General features: G+C 39.8%; 2 protein-coding genes across 4 annotated transcripts in view; one reads left to right on the forward strand and one right to left on the reverse strand.

The window, feature by feature from the left end:
- Nucleotides 1-17,353, reverse strand: part of MORC2 (MORC family CW-type zinc finger 2) — a 41,435-nt gene that overhangs the window by 22,403 nt on the left and 1,679 nt on the right. For all 3 annotated transcript variants that reach the window (XM_082641522.1, XM_082641524.1, XM_082641523.1), the window contains exons 2-4: nucleotides 8,492-8,545; nucleotides 6,260-6,294; nucleotides 241-309 (exon numbers count right to left, since the gene is read on the reverse strand). In XM_082641522.1, the coding sequence (XP_082497648.1) occupies nucleotides 241-309; nucleotides 6,260-6,294; nucleotides 8,492-8,545 (158 nt within the window). The remainder of the gene's footprint in view (nucleotides 1-240; nucleotides 310-6,259; nucleotides 6,295-8,491; nucleotides 8,546-17,353) is intronic.
- Nucleotides 11,984-17,347, forward strand: LOC309815060 (small ribosomal subunit protein eS27-like). Its single transcript, XM_082641528.1, has one exon. It carries the CDS (start codon nucleotides 16,114-16,116, stop codon nucleotides 16,360-16,362), a length of 249 nt encoding a protein of 82 aa, XP_082497654.1. The 5' UTR covers nucleotides 11,984-16,113; the 3' UTR covers nucleotides 16,363-17,347.

Genomic DNA, 17,353 nt, shown 5'->3' on the forward strand with positions numbered 1-17,353 from the left:
TAAATACAATGTCAAGAGACAGGTAATCTGACAGACTTCAGGCTACCATTCAGATCCTATCTCCCATGATAGAACAAAACCCAGCAAATCCGTGAGTGGAATTAAGCCTAAGATGTTGCAAGAGACCTCCCTCTCCCTCTAGTCACAAGAGTGAGGCAACAGAAAAACAAGTTAACACAATAAGCATTTTGTAAAAATGGTTACATCCTCCCCAAAAGAAGCAATCAGCCCAACACTTACTTGGATCCATTCCTGCTCCATCATCCAAAAAACAAAGCATAAATCCTCCACGAAGGTCCTCTCGCCTTTCTGTAAAAGAAGGAGCTGCCATTACTGGGCAGTTACCCACCAGAGGGTGGCAACTTGTGTGTGATCGGAAGGTGGATCAATGTGAAGCTTAGTCCAAAAAGGCCTTCTCCTTCTAACAGTCCTAGCTAGTGTGAGTTAAAATGTCAGGGCCCTTGATGGTAGGAATTTCCATCAAAGGCTCTCCAATGCATTCTAGTTCACAACAAAGCATGAGAGAATCTATAAGGAAGGGACAGAGAATACCTAGTCCAGCATCTAGCCACAGCCAGGGCCACTGAACATGCACGGATTTCATACACACCTCAACCATCCTTCTGCCTCTCTGCACCTGGATTTTTTCTACCTCTGCCTCCTGCTATGGACACTAAAGTACTCCAACTACTACATGCTGTACCTTATCAACAGTGCCCAAATTCAACAGGGTACCTCGTTTGTGGGTTAAGTTTGGGGTAGCCTTCCGATAAAGTGATCGAGCCAGACATGCTATGGACACAGTAGTAGCAGCTGCTATCTAGAAGGTGAATTACTAAGTCAGTATGTGACTATCCCCAGGCCAACCATAGTTTCTGGGGCATCAGTATTCATCGTCACATCCCCTCCTTGCTATGGGTCCTTCAAATAGCTCCCCATCCCAGAAGTGAGATGGCACAGAATGTAGTGAGAGCTGCCTGGTTTCCAACTAGACCTGCTCGACTGGAGAGAGGAACAGTCCTTCGACAAGAAGAGACAGAGCAGCTGTGGCAGGGCATCCTGGCCGACAGGAAGGAAATGCATGAGACTAAGGCTGCGATTCCAGTGGCTAAAAGAACCCCTTCCTTCAGCAGCTGTCTCTACAGCAGCAAGTGGTCACTCAGAGCAGTCTGGGTCCAAGCATGTCAGAAACACTGGAGAAGAGATTCCCAAATAGGGAAGGGGACCAAACTAGAGTTTCCAAGGTGCCTTTTGACTCCAGTGATGAGGACTAGGCAGGCAAAGGAGGAATGGCACAGGCCTTGGAATCAGGAGAGCATTTGTACTAAAAAGGAAAAAGGTCAGTTTAAGGTACTACAGGGATAAGCCCAAGGCTGCCTTGGAGTCTATTCCCTAATTGAGGACATTTTTGTCTCCCCCAAGCTGCAGTTCACCAACTTCACCCAACTATCTAAGCAGTGGAACCTCAGTTTAAAATGCTCTTTGTCCTCCCCTCAAGCTAAGTATTTTTTTTAATAAATTTATTTATTTTTTGCTGCATTGGGTCTTCGTTATGGTGCACGGGCTTCTCATTGCGGTGGCCTCTCCCGTTGCAGAGCACAGGGTCTAGGCGCGCAGGCTTCAGCAGTTGCGGCACGCGGGCTCAGTAGTTGTGGCGCACGGGCTTAGTCGCTCCGCGGCATGTGGGATCCTCCCGGACCAGGGCTCGAACCCATGTCCCCTGCATTGGCAGGCGGATTCCCAACCACTGCGCCACCAGGGAAGTCCCAAGCTAAATATTCAAGTAAGTCATAACCACCTCTGTTAAATGGACTAGTTAATGTAATTTAAAATGCTATTTCAGAAGTACTATAAGCCACAGAGATTTTCAAGTATCATTCAATGTTCAGGAAGCTGAACTTTGCTGAAACATTAATCACAGGTGCTTCCTGAAAGTTCGAGAATAAGGACCTTCTTGGAAGTACTACTGGTAGATAAGAAAATTTTTCCTGTGGCAGTGCCTTTTATCAGTCTGAAGAACCCAAATGAGATCTAGTAAGCAGAAGCAAGTGCAAAAGAGGTGCAAAAATTCCTCAAAGTTTCCTTCTGGAGGAAGCAAAGTGTCATATGGAGACTCAAACTGGGTCAGGAACAGAGCGTGGTAAAGGAAGTGTTCTAAATCTAGCCAAGAGCCATTTGCTGTATGCTTTAGCCATAAAATGTACGACTCTGCTTTGGGATCTAGAAATTGGTTCAAGCCAAGTGTATCTGAAAAATCTCCAAGGATTGATTACTGGCATTTCTTGAACACTACCTAGGAATTACTTCTAGGTCCTTATGTTTGGTAGAACAGGATTCAAGGGCTGTTTTTCTTTTTTTTTAGTTTTGATGCTTTTTTTTTTAATTTATTCATGTCTGGCTGCATTGGGTCTTCATTGCTGCACGTGGGCTTTCTCTAGTTGCAGCAAGCGGGGGCTACTCTTCGCTGCGGTGCGCAGGCTTCTCATTGCAGTGGCTTCTCTTGTTGTGGAGCATGAGCTCAAGGCACACGGGCTTCAGTAGTTGTGGCACAAGGGCTCAGTAGTTGTGGCTCGCAGGCTCTAGAGCACAGGCTCAGTAGTTGTGGCACACGGGCTTAGTTGCTCCATGGCATGTGGGATCTTCCCCAACCAGAGCTTGAACCCGTGTGCCCTGCATTGGCAGGAGGATTCTTAACCACTGCGCCACCAGGGAAGTCCACACAGGCTGTTTTAACACACAATCATCACTTAACAGTGGGTCTGAGATCCCTTTCTTGCCCAAGGACTTCATTTTAAAGCTTCTTCATATGTTTATGAGAGTAATAGACCCACCTATGGAGGGTCCTCCTGGCCACACAGTGACCACACAGTAAGCAGCTAGTAGTGCTCAGGTCCACGGTCACGTGTGGCACTGCCTCAGGGCCAAAAGAGACTAGGTGACACAGCAGTAACTCCTTCAACTTTGTAAGGAGGCAGTATGGCATCTTCACTTGGCTAAAATGCTTATCCTAATCACTCAGTTATTCGATGTGCCTGGCTCTGTGATGAAGATAATAGCCGAGAATAATGCGGATGTGATCACTGCCTTCAGGGAGCTTACAGTCCATAGGATAGCTACTCCCTGTAGCAGATCAGTAAGCAGGAGGGTTTAAGCAGAAGGAGACTGAGAAGAGTGTCAGCTAGAGCAAAGGCAGTGTGCATAAGGATCACCTGAAGAGCCTGTTAAAATACAGACTTGGGGCTCCACCCTGCAGAGTCTAGTAGTGTCGGTCGGACGTGGTACCTGAAAATTTGCATTTCTAACAAGCTCCCAGGTGATGCCAATACTGTCCACCACCGGACCACTCTGTGAGAAGCAGAGAGCTAGAACTAGCAAGAACTAGAAGGCCTCTCTGCTTGAACCTATCTCCCCAGACATTCCAGCAGTTAGAGATGCATTCCTAACACATTCTATTCACTTTAGTTAGTCAATTGAGTGCTATCTAAAGCCTCTAAGCAAAGGATTTTTATGAAGATGGGGGAGTTCTGGACAGAAGGGAGTCTAGGCAGCTGGAGGTTGTCTGCTCCCCGTCCCAACATACATCTCAGAAGCAAGACAAGGAGGGCAAAGCCAAACTATCTTCTTTGCAGTTGTGCTTCAGGCCCTGGTAGCAGCTATGTACAATCACAGACCCAGTGTGGAAGGCTGCACATCTAAGTTTCCCCCAACATGACCAAGTCTGGCCTCTCCAAGTTAGCCCAACGTTCCTCCATCCAACTCCCATTGGGGAGAACAGGAAAAAGAAAGAAGCTGGAAAGGAGATGTGAAATGGAGCTATAAGTCAAAAGTCAGAGGTGATAAAATGATGTTGTCCTCAGGGGAGGCTGTAACAGAACAACACTCAAGTTCCTCGTACTTTGCAATGTGTTTGAGCAGTATTCGTTTCAGCTACATTTGCTCTAATTTTCCATTTACTAACCACTGACCTGGCATCACAGAAGGGATCTTTCTTTGAGGCATGTAAGTCCCTATCCAAAGAAGTCCAGAAAATCAATAAAAACACACTCTACTTCTGACAGGCACGTTATGGTCTGGCCCCACCTAACAGGAATGCTTTGGGTACGGGAGTCCGGTTCCTTTCTCACCCTTCTTTAAATTACAATGTGAATGTGTGGCGAATTCAAACTACATCTGATGTTTGGGGAGATTTCCGAGTTCAGTTATCAATCCAGTTTCAGAATGGGAGACAGGAAGATACTTTCCCCGATACAGTAAGAACAAAAACTTTATAATATATCACTAATTCTATTATTCTACTTGTAAAATGAGGTTGCTTTTATTCCTCCTGTTGAATGTGTTAATACAGCACTGAAGTAGAAAAGTGTGAAGTTAGGGGCACCTCAGTCAAGACTCCCGATCTTAAGGTACTTGAGAGTAAATCAAGTCTTTCTCCAAAATGCTATAGTGCTTAGTGCTTCTATCACACCATTTAATCCTTAACTACCTTGACAGTTTCCTCAAGATCAAGTTATTGTTCTCTAATCTTCTGTAGAGTGCTAACTGTCTCTCCAATTAGTGACTAAGTTCTCTAATGAGAATTTAGCAAAGGCCCCACATCTCACGCTCTCTGGACTCCTCCCAAAACACAACAGCAGTAAAACTGAGCACAGAATAAATGCACACCGGGCCCTTTTCATTTAAATTGAAATCCAATTGTTTGTTCTGCTGCACTCTAAGTGTAAAGCACTAAATTTCCTTGCTGAAATTCACCCACCAAAGGTGGTAAGAAGGAGCAGGGATGATCTCTTTTAAAAAGCTTCTTCCAGTAACTCCCTGGTGGTCCAGTGCTTAGGCGCTCTCACTGCTGGGGCCTCGGATTCGATCCCTGGTCTGGGGACTAAACTCCCATAGGCTGCGCAGCGTGGCCAAAATAAAAACAACCTTCTTCCAAATAGATTTGGCTATGATGATTTGTCCTTTCAACATCACTTGGAGTGGAGGCCCATTCTCTGCTTTGCCATCTGTGCAATGATTAAAACAGCCACCATTTCTTTCAGAGGTAGCGGTTACTACTCCTCACTAAAGCACACTGGGATGTAAGACATACTGTGGCTTGGGAATGATGCCTCCATCTGGCCTGAGGGTTTAGTAACCATCTTCTAACATTCTGCTGCTGTGTCCCCTTTTCCTGTTATTTTCTTCTAAAAATAAAAGTAGTCTTATTTTCACCACTTTGGCAGAGCCTTCTGAACAGAAGGCTTTAGAATTTAAGCAGTATAGCTGACTTTTAGCTGTTCTGAATATTTTCTTTGCTCCAAAGAAAGGCATAAGAAATTCATATCTGGGGAGATTCTTTATAATTATATGGCATTGGAAATTCTAAGAATTACTTCCTATTGTGTGATTATCACCATTTATCAAACAGGTCTGTGAAGAAAAAGATGGATTGATAACCATATATTCCCATAAAAACACTCAAGTTTTCTCAAAAGCTAGACAATGCTACCCAAATTGGATTTAACAGCCATCTTCCTCTGTTCCACTTCCAAATTTTTAAAATTCAAATGACCAAAAAATGTGCTGGTACAAACACTGAACAGGCAAAAAGCAAGCTATTTATCAAACAAACAAACAAACAAATAAAAATGACTAAGATTTCTTCCACTGCTGTACCCACTCCATAAAAAAAAAAAAAGGATCTTACTGCCAAAGAGCAGAGCCAATTAGGCAAAACAGTAGACGCTGTCAATATCTTTAAATTCGAAGCAAAGCAGCCCTTCTTCCTACATGACTTCTCTGCCTGAGAACATCTCTGCAGACCTCAGTGTCAACCTGGTTACACAACTGTTTAATACAACTGACACCAGCAACTCTCCAAGTTGGGACTTGTCCTCACCAAGGCTGCAGAGGGAGAAGATGGCCTTCAACAAGATCTCTCTTTGGCTGCAGGAACCACAAACCTGGTCACCTGCTAACTCCAATCAGGACAATCAGTGGTACTTGGTCATTTCACTCCCCATCACCCCCATAAATCTCCTAGTGGATTTATTTAAACAGATCTATAGAGCTGGGCACCCCATGTTAGTTCCTTTACACCAATATTCTTGATTTCTATCACATGCCTGACCAGGGCTGCCCTGTTTCTCCCTAAGACCTGTAGTAATGAGGCTGTCTACCCACACTCCAAAATCCAGTTTTTTCCTACTCATTTCTTCTTAGGCACAGCAATAAATGCTTTCGGGAACTGGGTATTAGAAGAAAGGACTGATGTCTGTCTTACCTGCATAAATATCGATTCTGGTGGCATCAGCATCTCTGCAAAGTTAAAAGAAAAAAAAATCAAGATTCAAATGAGAATATGGAAATATCAACCATCAAGACGCACAATATTTTGAGGGGGATACATAGTATTTAGAATCTATCTTCAGGAAGTCATAAAGAAATTCTATATAATTAAAGATATACTTTTACATTTGGTAACACAATTTTCCTTACATGTCTATGAAACACTTCTGTAGCTCCAAATTATTTAAAATAATCACAGGATACATAGGACCTAGACACACTTTTTTAATAAAAATTTCACAGTGAAACATCTAAAAAGAACATTTTTAGATGTTTAAAAACATTTAAAAAATGTTTTATCCTTTTTTAGAGGATAAAAAAGAACATTTCTTTTACAGACTAGGAAATGACTCCAATCACTCATTTGACTGCAATCATAAACAATGTTCCAATAACTTGTCCATTTTTTCTTCTCACCAAGATTTGAGAAAAAAGAAAACAACAACCTGCCACAAAGCCTAAGAAAAATCAGGTCTCATGGTATACACACTATAGTCAGCAGACTGATTCATGAGCCCCTAATCTTATCCTCCCTAAACTTGAAAGGAAGTTCGGACAGCCCATTAGACTCCAGCCATCAGCTGAAATAAAAGTTCAGTCATCAATGAAGTCTTCCATAAAGGCTTGAAAGTAATCTAGTCCAATTCTGCCAACTGTAGACAGGAAAATGAGGCACAGAGTTTCACTGGTTTTAAATGTGAAAAATCCACTCAAATCTATACAACTCTACATGTGCCTATTCTCAAAGACATAAAAACATTTTCAAAAATAAAAGAGATTGGCAAAATGTGTGCATGAGCAGGAACATACACTCGCAGACAATCTCCAGTTCACCGTATGATATACAAAAAAGCAGTCTGACAAAACACATTACAGTCTCACTAAACTAACAAGTGGGAAATTCAAACACAGTTCCATTAAGCTACAACATTTTTAAATTGAATATAAAAATTATAAGTCAACCAGGATTGAAATAACTGAAAACACTGAAAATGGGAGCTTTCTAGTTAAACTTGTTAACCAGCACACTTCCATGAGCAGTCCAGTGAATAATAACAATAAAAGTAATAATAGTAGAGGTTTATAACATGGACATAGGTAGACATAATTATCATTATGTCATTAACTGGAGGTCTGTCTAGAAAGTACTCCTGTCAACTCTTATCCTCTTCTTCCTTCATTAGTCATCAACACTTGGTCAATAAACGCCATGTCTGAATTTTATGTTTGCATTCAGAAACAAGACTGAGATAATATTTTAGTGATATAATTATAAACAGACTTCTGATTTGGACTTTGCTATTTATCTCTGAACCAACCCAAACTTTTCAGTCTTGCTCAGTAACATTTATAGGCTTCTATCACTAAGAATTCAGTATAACACAGTGCTAAAGAATGATTTCTTCTAAGCACAGTTGCTAACAATGGAAGATGCTTTGATCAACCTGAGTCATCTGACAATAAGATACAGTCACTCCTCAGTATCTGCAGGGGATTGGTTCCAGGACCACCCAGGAATACCAAAATCTGCAGATGCTCAACTCCCTTATATAAAATAGTATAGTACTTGCATATAACCTATGCACATCCTCACGTCTACTTAAAATCATCTCTAGGCTACTTATGATAACTAATACAATGTAAATGCTACGTAAATAGTTGCCAGCATGCAACAAATTCAAGTTTTGCTTTTTTGGAACTTTCAAATACTTTCGATCATGGTTCACTGAATCACAGATGCAGAACTTGCAGATACAGAGGGCTGATTATACATTTTGGGAAGACACAGAACTCTGACATAATTTTAAAAACATTAGATAGTGTACTGTCCTGGTAGCACTAATTAAAACAGAGCTTGTCTGTCCTAGTAATTAGATAACTAAATTTTTATCTTAATTCCCTGTGTTTCACTACAATTATCTTGCTCTAATACACAAGGAAAGGTAGCTTTGGAGGTCATAAATTCACTATTTTTAGGTTGGAGCACAGCAATGAATGAATTAAGGTATCAACTAATGTGCTATTAAAAATACTTTTTGGGCAAGAGGCTTCTTAGGAATGAGTCGCATTTGCAACAGAATTGCCCTTCTCCCAAGTCTTCAGAAAGCAAAGGTCACACGACCCAAAAAGTTTTCAAGCAGAGACTGTATGCCTGAAGACTACATACCTTGCATTATCAACTAGTTCAGCAAGAGCACCAAACAAGAATTCATGAGTGGTTCTGAAATGATAAATATTGAGAGTCAGGAAAAGAATTATGGAATTAAACTATGATTCCTAATAAAAAGTCAAGGTTATAAAATATTTAAAAGTTTTTGGGGAAAAAAAAACCCTAAAATTGTCATTTGCATCATCAATTTACATTATTGAAGTTTAAATTTCCCCACAATTCAAGTCTTTCCACAGCTCACTAGTAGTCCTCAAGTGTTAACCTGTCAAGTCCTGCTATCTACTCAAAAATGTTTATTCTTACTATTTTGAGTAGAGGAACCCACTCTAAAACATTCAAAGATTCCTATGTGTACTACTGCTAAAACAGTGTTTTTCACTATTCGTATTCTACCCTGAAAAATGCGTATATTTCATTTTTCATTGCCTTAACCAGCTGTCAGTTTCTGCAGATCTCTTAAGAATTCTCAAAGGACAAATTGCTAGCATTCAGCTTTACCAATACCTTTGTGTGATTTACTGGTGAAAACCCATTCAGTTTTGTGCAATTTATAAGCAAAAATACTCCATCTGAAAGTGGGGAGAAAGAAAATAATCCATTTCTTGACATTCCCTGATTTTGGCCAAAAACAAAACTTTCTCCACATTAAAGAAAGGAATCCAAGACCCTCTTAAACAATTCCTCCTTATCCTAAGAGGATAAGGGCTTGGTGTGGTCTCCTAGGGCCTTTGTTCAAGTTAGCCCTTTCAAGGAGGGTAGCCAATGGTCATCTCCTCCTCTAGGAGGCTGCTCAAAATGTTGAGTGGGATAAATTCACAATTACCATGTTATTCAGAACTCAATAAAGACGATGTTTATGTGTAAGATGTCTCCTTACATTTCTTCATCCATTTACACCTCCAATTTGTGCTGTTTCCCATAATAGTCCTCGTTAGATATAAAAGTAGATGTGTCTACCTAGAACCACCTAGAAACTCTGACATTTTTTTTTCTTTGGCCGCACCTTGTGGCATGTGGGACCCTAGTTTCTTGACCACGGATGGAACCTGTGACCCCTGCAGTGGAAGTGTGGAGACTTAACCACTGGACCTCCAGGGGAGTCCTGAAACTCTGACTTTTGATTAAAGAAAATATAAAAGCATTAACCCACATATTACCATCATCAATTTTTCAAAAATAACCATGCTATTCCAGTTGATTTTTTTGTATGTAAAGTTTCAGCCAATAGATAAAGTGAAAATTTCTAAAAATTGAGAATGAAATATACCAATACTAAATAAGCAGTGTCTAGGATCTATGAGCACTTACTATATTGTTCAAAACAAATTGTAAAACGCTTGTTTATAAAATAAATACCCAAATTTCAAGTGTCCAGGAACACTGGTTTTTCCTCAAGTATATCTTCAAATTTTTACAAATGCAAATTTTTAATTAAAACTACTAGTTCATGGAATTTTACGAAGAACTTTTTCCCATGAGATCAGTGAATATATCTGCTGCTGATCCAAAGGCAGTACCATGATGTATTAACAAAATGTAGAAATTTTATCTCCAAGTCCCCTAACAGAGCTCAAATTCTTCTAAAATCCAATTCTTACTTATTTTACATGAAAAAAAACCCCAATTTTGCAAGGAAAAACACCTGCAAGAAACATCCATATATTTATTTTAAAAATGTGTCTCCAGGGGCTTCTCTGGTGGCGCAGCGGTTAAGAATCCACCTGCCAGAACACACTATGACATAAATCAAACAAGATCCTTTTTGACCCACCTCCTACAGAAATGGAAATTAAAAACAAAAATAAACAAATGGGACCTAATGAAACTCAAAAGCTTTTGCACAGCAAAGGAAACCATAAACAAGACAAAAAGACAACCCTCAGAATGGGAAAAAATTTTTGCAAATGAAGCAACTGACAAAGGATTAATCTCCAAAATTTACAAGCAGCTCATGCAGCTCAATATCAAAAAAACAACCCAATCCAAAAATGGGCAGAAGACCTACACAGACATTTCTCCAAAGAAGATATACAGATTGCCAACAAACACATGAAAGGATGCTCAACATCATTAATCATTAGAGAAATGCAAATCAAAATTACCATGAGGTATCACCTCACACCAGTGAGAATGGCCATCAACCAAAAATCTACAAACAATAAATGCTGAAGAGGGTGTGGAGAAAAGGGAACCCTCTTGCACTGTTGGTGGGAATGTAAACTGATACAGCCACTATGGAGAACAGTATGGAGATTCCTTAAAAAACTAAAAATAGAACTACCATACGACCCAGCAATCCCATTACTGGGCATACACCCTGAGAAAACCATAATTCAAAGAGTCATGTACCACAATGTTCACTGCAGCTCTATTTACAACAGCCAGGGCATGGAAGCAACCTAAGTGTCCATTGACAGATGAATGGATAAAGAAGATGTGGCACATATATACAGTGGAATATTACTCAGCCATAAAAAGAAATGAAACTGAGTTATTCGTAGTGAGGTGGATGGACCTGAAGTCTGTCATACAGAGTTTAGTCAGTCAGAAAGAGAAAAACAAATACTGTATGCTAACACATATATACGGAATCTAAAAAAAAGAAAAAGGTCATGAAGAACCTAGGAGCAGGACAGGAATAAACACACAGACCTACTAGAGAATGGACTTGAGAACACGGGGAGGGGGAAGGGTAAGCTGGGACAAACTGAGAGACTGGCATGGACATATATACACTACCAAATGTAAATCCAATAGCTGGTGGAAAGCAGCCGCATAGCACAGGGAGATCAGCTCGGTGCTTAGTGACCACCTAGAGGGGTGGGATAGGGAGGGTAGGAGGGAGGGAGACGCAAGAGGGAAGAGATATGGGGATATATGTATATGTATAGCTGATTCACTTTGTTATACAGCAGAAACTAACACACCATTGTAAAGCAATTATACTCCAATAAAGATGTTAAAAAATAAATAAATAGGGCTTCCCTGGTGGCGCAGTGGTTGGGAGTCTGCCTGCCGATGCAGGGGACGCGGGTTCGTGCCCCGGTCCGGGAAGATCCCGCATGCCGCGGAGCGGCTGGGCCCGTGAGCCATGGCTGGGCCTGTGCGTCCGGAGGCTGTGCTCCTCAGCGAGAGAGGCCACAACAGTGAGAGGCCGCATACCGCAAAAAAAAAAATTTTTTAATAAATTAAATAAATAAATAAATTTAAAAATAATTTTTAAAATATTAAAAAAAAAAAGAAAAAGAATCCACCTGCCAATGCAGGGGACACAGGTTCAAGCCCTGGTCCGGAAGATCCCACGTCACGGAGCAAATAAGCCCGTGCGCCACAACTACTGAGCCTGCACTCTAGAGCCCACAAGCCACAACTACTGAAATCCACGTGCCTAGAATCCGTGCTCCACAACAAGAGAAGCCACTGCAATGAGAAACCCGCGCACCACAACCAGGAGTAACCACTGCTTGTCACAACTAGAGAAAGCCTGTGCGCAGCAACGAAGACCCAAAAATTAATTAATTAATTAATTAAAATAAATAAATAAATAAAAGACCAAACTCATTAAAAAAAAATTTGTCTCCAAAATCATCACCTTAAATTCTTCAAATTATCAATTGAAGAAACAAAAAAATATTCTGTTTATTACTTCAACTAATTAGGGAAAAATAAGCTGGAAAATTAAAGTGATTTGATGATGGTAATACAAGTCAAAAGCAAATCTTTGTTCTCAAGCTTTCAACCAATCATTTTCCTGTCTGACTAAGCAATGACTAAGAAACTTATAAAGTGAATTAGTTTTCTATACTCTAAATTTTCTTTTTTTTTTTTTTTGCGGTATGCGGGCCTCCTGTTGTGGCCTCTCCCATTGCAGAGCACAGGCTCCGGACGTGCAGGCTCAGCGGCCATGGCTCACGGGCCCAGCCACTCCGCGGCATGTGGGATCTTCCCAGACCGGGGCATGAACCCGTGTCCCCTGCATCGGCAGGCGGACTCTCAACCACTGAGCCACCAGGGAAGCCCTAAATTTTCTTTTTAATTTTGAAGGCTAAAATGTAAAGTAACAAATTCTACTGCAATATTTCTCATTTCAAAAAGAATTTGTACTTGAAGTCAAGGAATATCAGAAATACAGCTCCTGAAAAAAAAATAAGAGTACAATCTTAGTAAGAATGAGACTACAATTTGTATGTAGAAATCTTTGGGATTATCTGGCCTTTGGTAGTGACAATGGTGAATATCAATAATCTGGAAAACTAATTCTGATACCTTTGCCATCAGGGCAAAGAAATCAAAAACAGAAACAGCAATTGCTTCTCACCAATACATACTTCTGATTGTTTCACATGAAAATTAAAGACATTTAGAATTCAATAAGATCTCAAAAGGGCAAGTACAAAGAGCACTTCTGGCTAAGTTTTTACTGCTTTCTACACAATGTTTAGAAAAGTGTCTTGTACATTTAGAATCTAAAGAAAACATTCTAAATGTCTTCGTTGTTCCGCACAGTATCAATGCTGTTCCACAATACATATTTCAGATAAGTTAACAGATACTTTAAAATGTAGCTAAGGGGTGCTTTTGTGATGTGTGCTGACACATCATAAAAGGAGCCTTTAGTGACAACTGTTGGTAAGGTCAGAGACAACACTCGGATTCTTCTCCAAACTTCCAAGTGAATAACTGATCCTACTAACAAATGCTAAAGCCAAAGTTCTAAGTATCTCTTAAATTCATAAGAACCAAAAACATACCAACTGTGTAAGCTCTCCCCTTTTTTTCAAATAACATTCAAAGAGGTCCACTCATTGCTAGCTGGCAGTTGAGATAGAGATATCTGTATAAGTATCAAAGGAAATTATTTTCTTCACAGACCTAAAGATTCTTTGCATGTGATCCAAGAAAGATCAACCATCTGGAAAAAGACAAAGATTTTTAACAACCTCTTTCACTTTCAACTGATTGTGGCTTTTATACCATTTGTGCTACGATCAAAATAGCTTTGCAGCTCAGCATTTCCAGTGACAAATTCAAGTGTAAATCTACTCATTATGTAAGGAAAATGGTCTATTTATATTCAGCCTGAATTTAAAGCCATAGATTATCCATAACCCCATTACACAGTGATAGGTTCTGCTGAATTCTTGGATATGCTGTCAAGAGTTAATTGCCTTAACTGCTAGAAAATAGAGCTAAAAATTCTAAGGCAACCATTCTACATTCTAATGGCTTTAATATAGTCAGAGTGTGAACCCACATTTCAACAGAATTGTAAGTAATAAGATACATGGTTTCTAGAGTTGAAAGGTTCCTTTACATTCACTTCACATACCAATAAAACAACCCGAAAATATCATATGGCCAAGATAATAAGTTATTAAATGTGCAGACAGGAAGAGACATAGAAAACAGGCATCTTATACTTAAGCACCCTGCTCTATCAGAGCACTTAGCAATACTGCATACAGAGTGATTTAAGATATGCCCCTTATGCCAAAGGAACATCAGTACCATCGCTACATCTGGTATCTGGCCCTTGACTACTCGTGAACATTTAGGTAGCCGTCGCAAAATCCACCACCAAAGAGCAGTAACAGCATAAAACTACTTTTATTTAAAAATCCTAACTTCAATCATTTCATATGAGCAACATGCAATATTAAAACAAATTAGCCTAAGACCTTCATGTTAGAATTTCCCAGGCCTGTTTCAAACCTTAATGCTGATATAATCAAGAGACTAACCATCAACAGTTACTGTAGACCTAGCACACAAAAAAATAAAAAATTTAAGGCAGGGGTTTATCATCTCCAACAGATGCTCCAGAATTTACTAAAAATTAATCTGCCTAATGACTACCACCAAACAGCAAGTAGCTACCACACTGACCAACTTTTGGTTTATATGAGAATATTATAAATAAAACAAATAACTGTCACCATCTATTCAATATTTACTGTGAACCATGTGGGAACTAATTACCTTATAAACATTATTTTACATAATTCTCATAAACATTGTCAGATTAGCCCCATTTTGTAGATGAAGAAACTGAAGCTCAGATAAATTGACCTACCCAAGGGCACAGCCAGGAAGCAGTCAAACAAGCTTGGCTGGCTCCCAAGCCTATGCTCTTTTTACTGCACCACACTGATTTCTATCCTGGACTCTGCTAAACGGGAGATAAAGGGTCACTTTTTTTCACAATTCAATATGGCAATATTGTAGATGTCAGACACCCTAAAATGGTCTTGTTTTTTTTTAAATTAGAATAAAGTAGAAGGCAAATCCTCCCTTCTCCAAAGGTAACACTGCACCATTTAACCCAGAGGAGATGTATCTACTGCCATTACGATTAACAAGTCACGTTCTATGAAAATTAAAAATGTTTCCTCTAGAAATGAACTTCCAGTCAAGTCACAATAAAGAAAGGTCCTGAAATTGGCTACAAACCAAAAACTTATCTAGGTGTTCGGGGGTTCATATTTTCTTCTGGCAGGACTGGACACATTCAGAAGTAAACAACTTCTAAGGTGTGACCCAGGTAATAAATTCAAGAGCTTCCAAAATGATACATCCAACCCTCGAAATGCTTATGCAAGCAAGTGGTTCCAATTCAACATGGTAAGTCAAATTCCCAGAAAATTCTCCAATTTCAAACAAGTGACTCAACTGAGGTTCAATTATTTGCCTTTGCTCTGTTCTCCTATTAATAAACTATAAAATAGCAAAAGAAATAGAAATATCCCAGAATCCTCAAATAAAAGGTTCATCGAGATATACTAAAATTGAAGACTTCTAAAGTGGTAAGTAAACTCTCTGCTGTATAGACAAGGAAACGAGGTAAAACTGACTACAGTAGGAGGTCTTGCCTAATGGTTAAAAGCACTAACCATGTGGCCAGATAAATCTTACTGCCTTCAATCTTGGTGCCTTACATCTGCCACTTAGCAGCTGTGTAACCTTTCGCATGTAACTTAATCTCTTTGAGCCTCAGTCTCCTCAAATGCAAAATAGGAATAACCCTTATTCCAGTAGGGCTGCTAAAAAGATTACTTTAGACCATGTTTAAAAGTGACTGGCATGAAGCAATTAACTGTTGTTACTATCATTTTATTATCAAATAAAGTCTTTGGGGAAGCTGGAACAAGAACCCAGTTTCTGAAATCTCGTTATGGTCTTCCAAGAATATCAGTCTGTTTTGGCCCCTCATTCCAAAATTCAGAACTGAATTTAACAAACACAATCATCTGTGAACATCTAAATGGGCTTCGACTGCTTGTTCTTAACGTGGCAGTTCAAATACACAAAAGGATATTAAAGGATACCACTGCCCTTGGCTATACTATGAGCTAGATGGGTATAACCTTTGATCAGAGACCTTATCTAGCTGGATTTCTGATTCATTATCCACAGCTTGAGAATTCATTCACCTAGGTGACTCTGCAATACCTACTTAAACACTCTAGTTCAGTAAGAATCTTCCTAAACAAAACAAAACCAGGTTCTCATTTGGCAATTCACTTCACTACTCAGAAAATTTTGATTTCCTTGATAGGAAAAACAGCAAACAAAAAAATTACAGACGTCCTTTCCAACAGTGATGGCCTCCCCACAAGATCATGCCTCTCACAAAGGCTCTCCTTCATCTCTCTCCAGAAAAGAGGAAACACAAGAAGAAGCACCTGGTGCAGAGCCCCAATTCCTATTTCATGGATGTGAAATGCCCAGGATGCTATAAAATCACCACCATCTTTAGCCAGGCACAAACAGTAGTTTTGTGTGTTGGCTGCTCTACTGTCTTCCACCAGCCTACAGGAGGAAAAGCAAGGCTTACGGAAGGATGCTCCTTCACACGGAAGCGGCACTAAGAGCCCCCAGAATCAAGATGAATGGGAAACCATCCCAATAAACATATTTTGGATTTTAAAAAAAATTACAGACGTTATCACAAATATGTGGTTCTTTCCCATAAAAGGCTAAGTTATCGTATTACTAGATAACTGAAGTCTATGTTCTCAACCCTGAAGGTGGTTCTTCTGAACTGTGGGCCATTCATTTAGCTGCTCGCCACCTCTCCAGGTACCAAAATGAGAAAATACTTACCTTCATCTCAAAAGTGCCAAATGAATGTACTAAAGGACTAAATAGTTATACCCCCCACTGCATCACGTCCAAAAGAGCGGGCATAAGGATTAACCCTAAAACATTCTAGACCAATGTGGAGTGATGGTAATCGCCTCACAAACTCAAGAACTATGAACAGAGTATGTGTTCAATGATTTACATACATTTTGGGGAAAGGCTATTTAAATCACGGGTTTAGCCAAGTTATCACTTCCTGCTTAGCATATAAAAACTATATTGGATGAGGATGAATTTCCCAGAAAAATAAAACCAACTGTTTTCTGGGGAAAAACTGTCTTCTCACAAGTTGCCATTTAAACGTCTTCATTCCTTTTTTTCTTTTTTCCTTCTTAGAAAGAAAAGACTTGTTATAACTCAACTGTTTTGGCTGTTGTCACCAAAGAGAAGAAAGAGTTGATACTAGAAAAGTCCATCTTTCGGCGATCCAAAGAACAGTACTTGTTGGATTCCTATCAAACACTTGAATGAAACAACTCAATATACTGACTTCAAGGAACTAGCTTGCATTTGATTGAATAAATTTTGATCCAATAAAGGAAGATCATATTCTTCTGGATTAGCAACAAACATTTCACTGATCTCAGTTCTTCCATACAGAGCTCAAGACTCATCCAGTGACACACCCCAAAAAGTAAAAATGCAAAATTTTCTGGGAGGATTTCCATATTAATATCAAGCAACGAGTTATCAGTGACCTCAGTGGCACCTATAGGA

The sequence above is a fragment of the Mesoplodon mirus genome, assembly GCF_964341445.2.
Source record: "Mesoplodon mirus genome assembly, chromosome: 13".
Lineage (NCBI taxonomy): Eukaryota > Metazoa > Chordata > Mammalia > Artiodactyla > Ziphiidae > Mesoplodon > Mesoplodon mirus.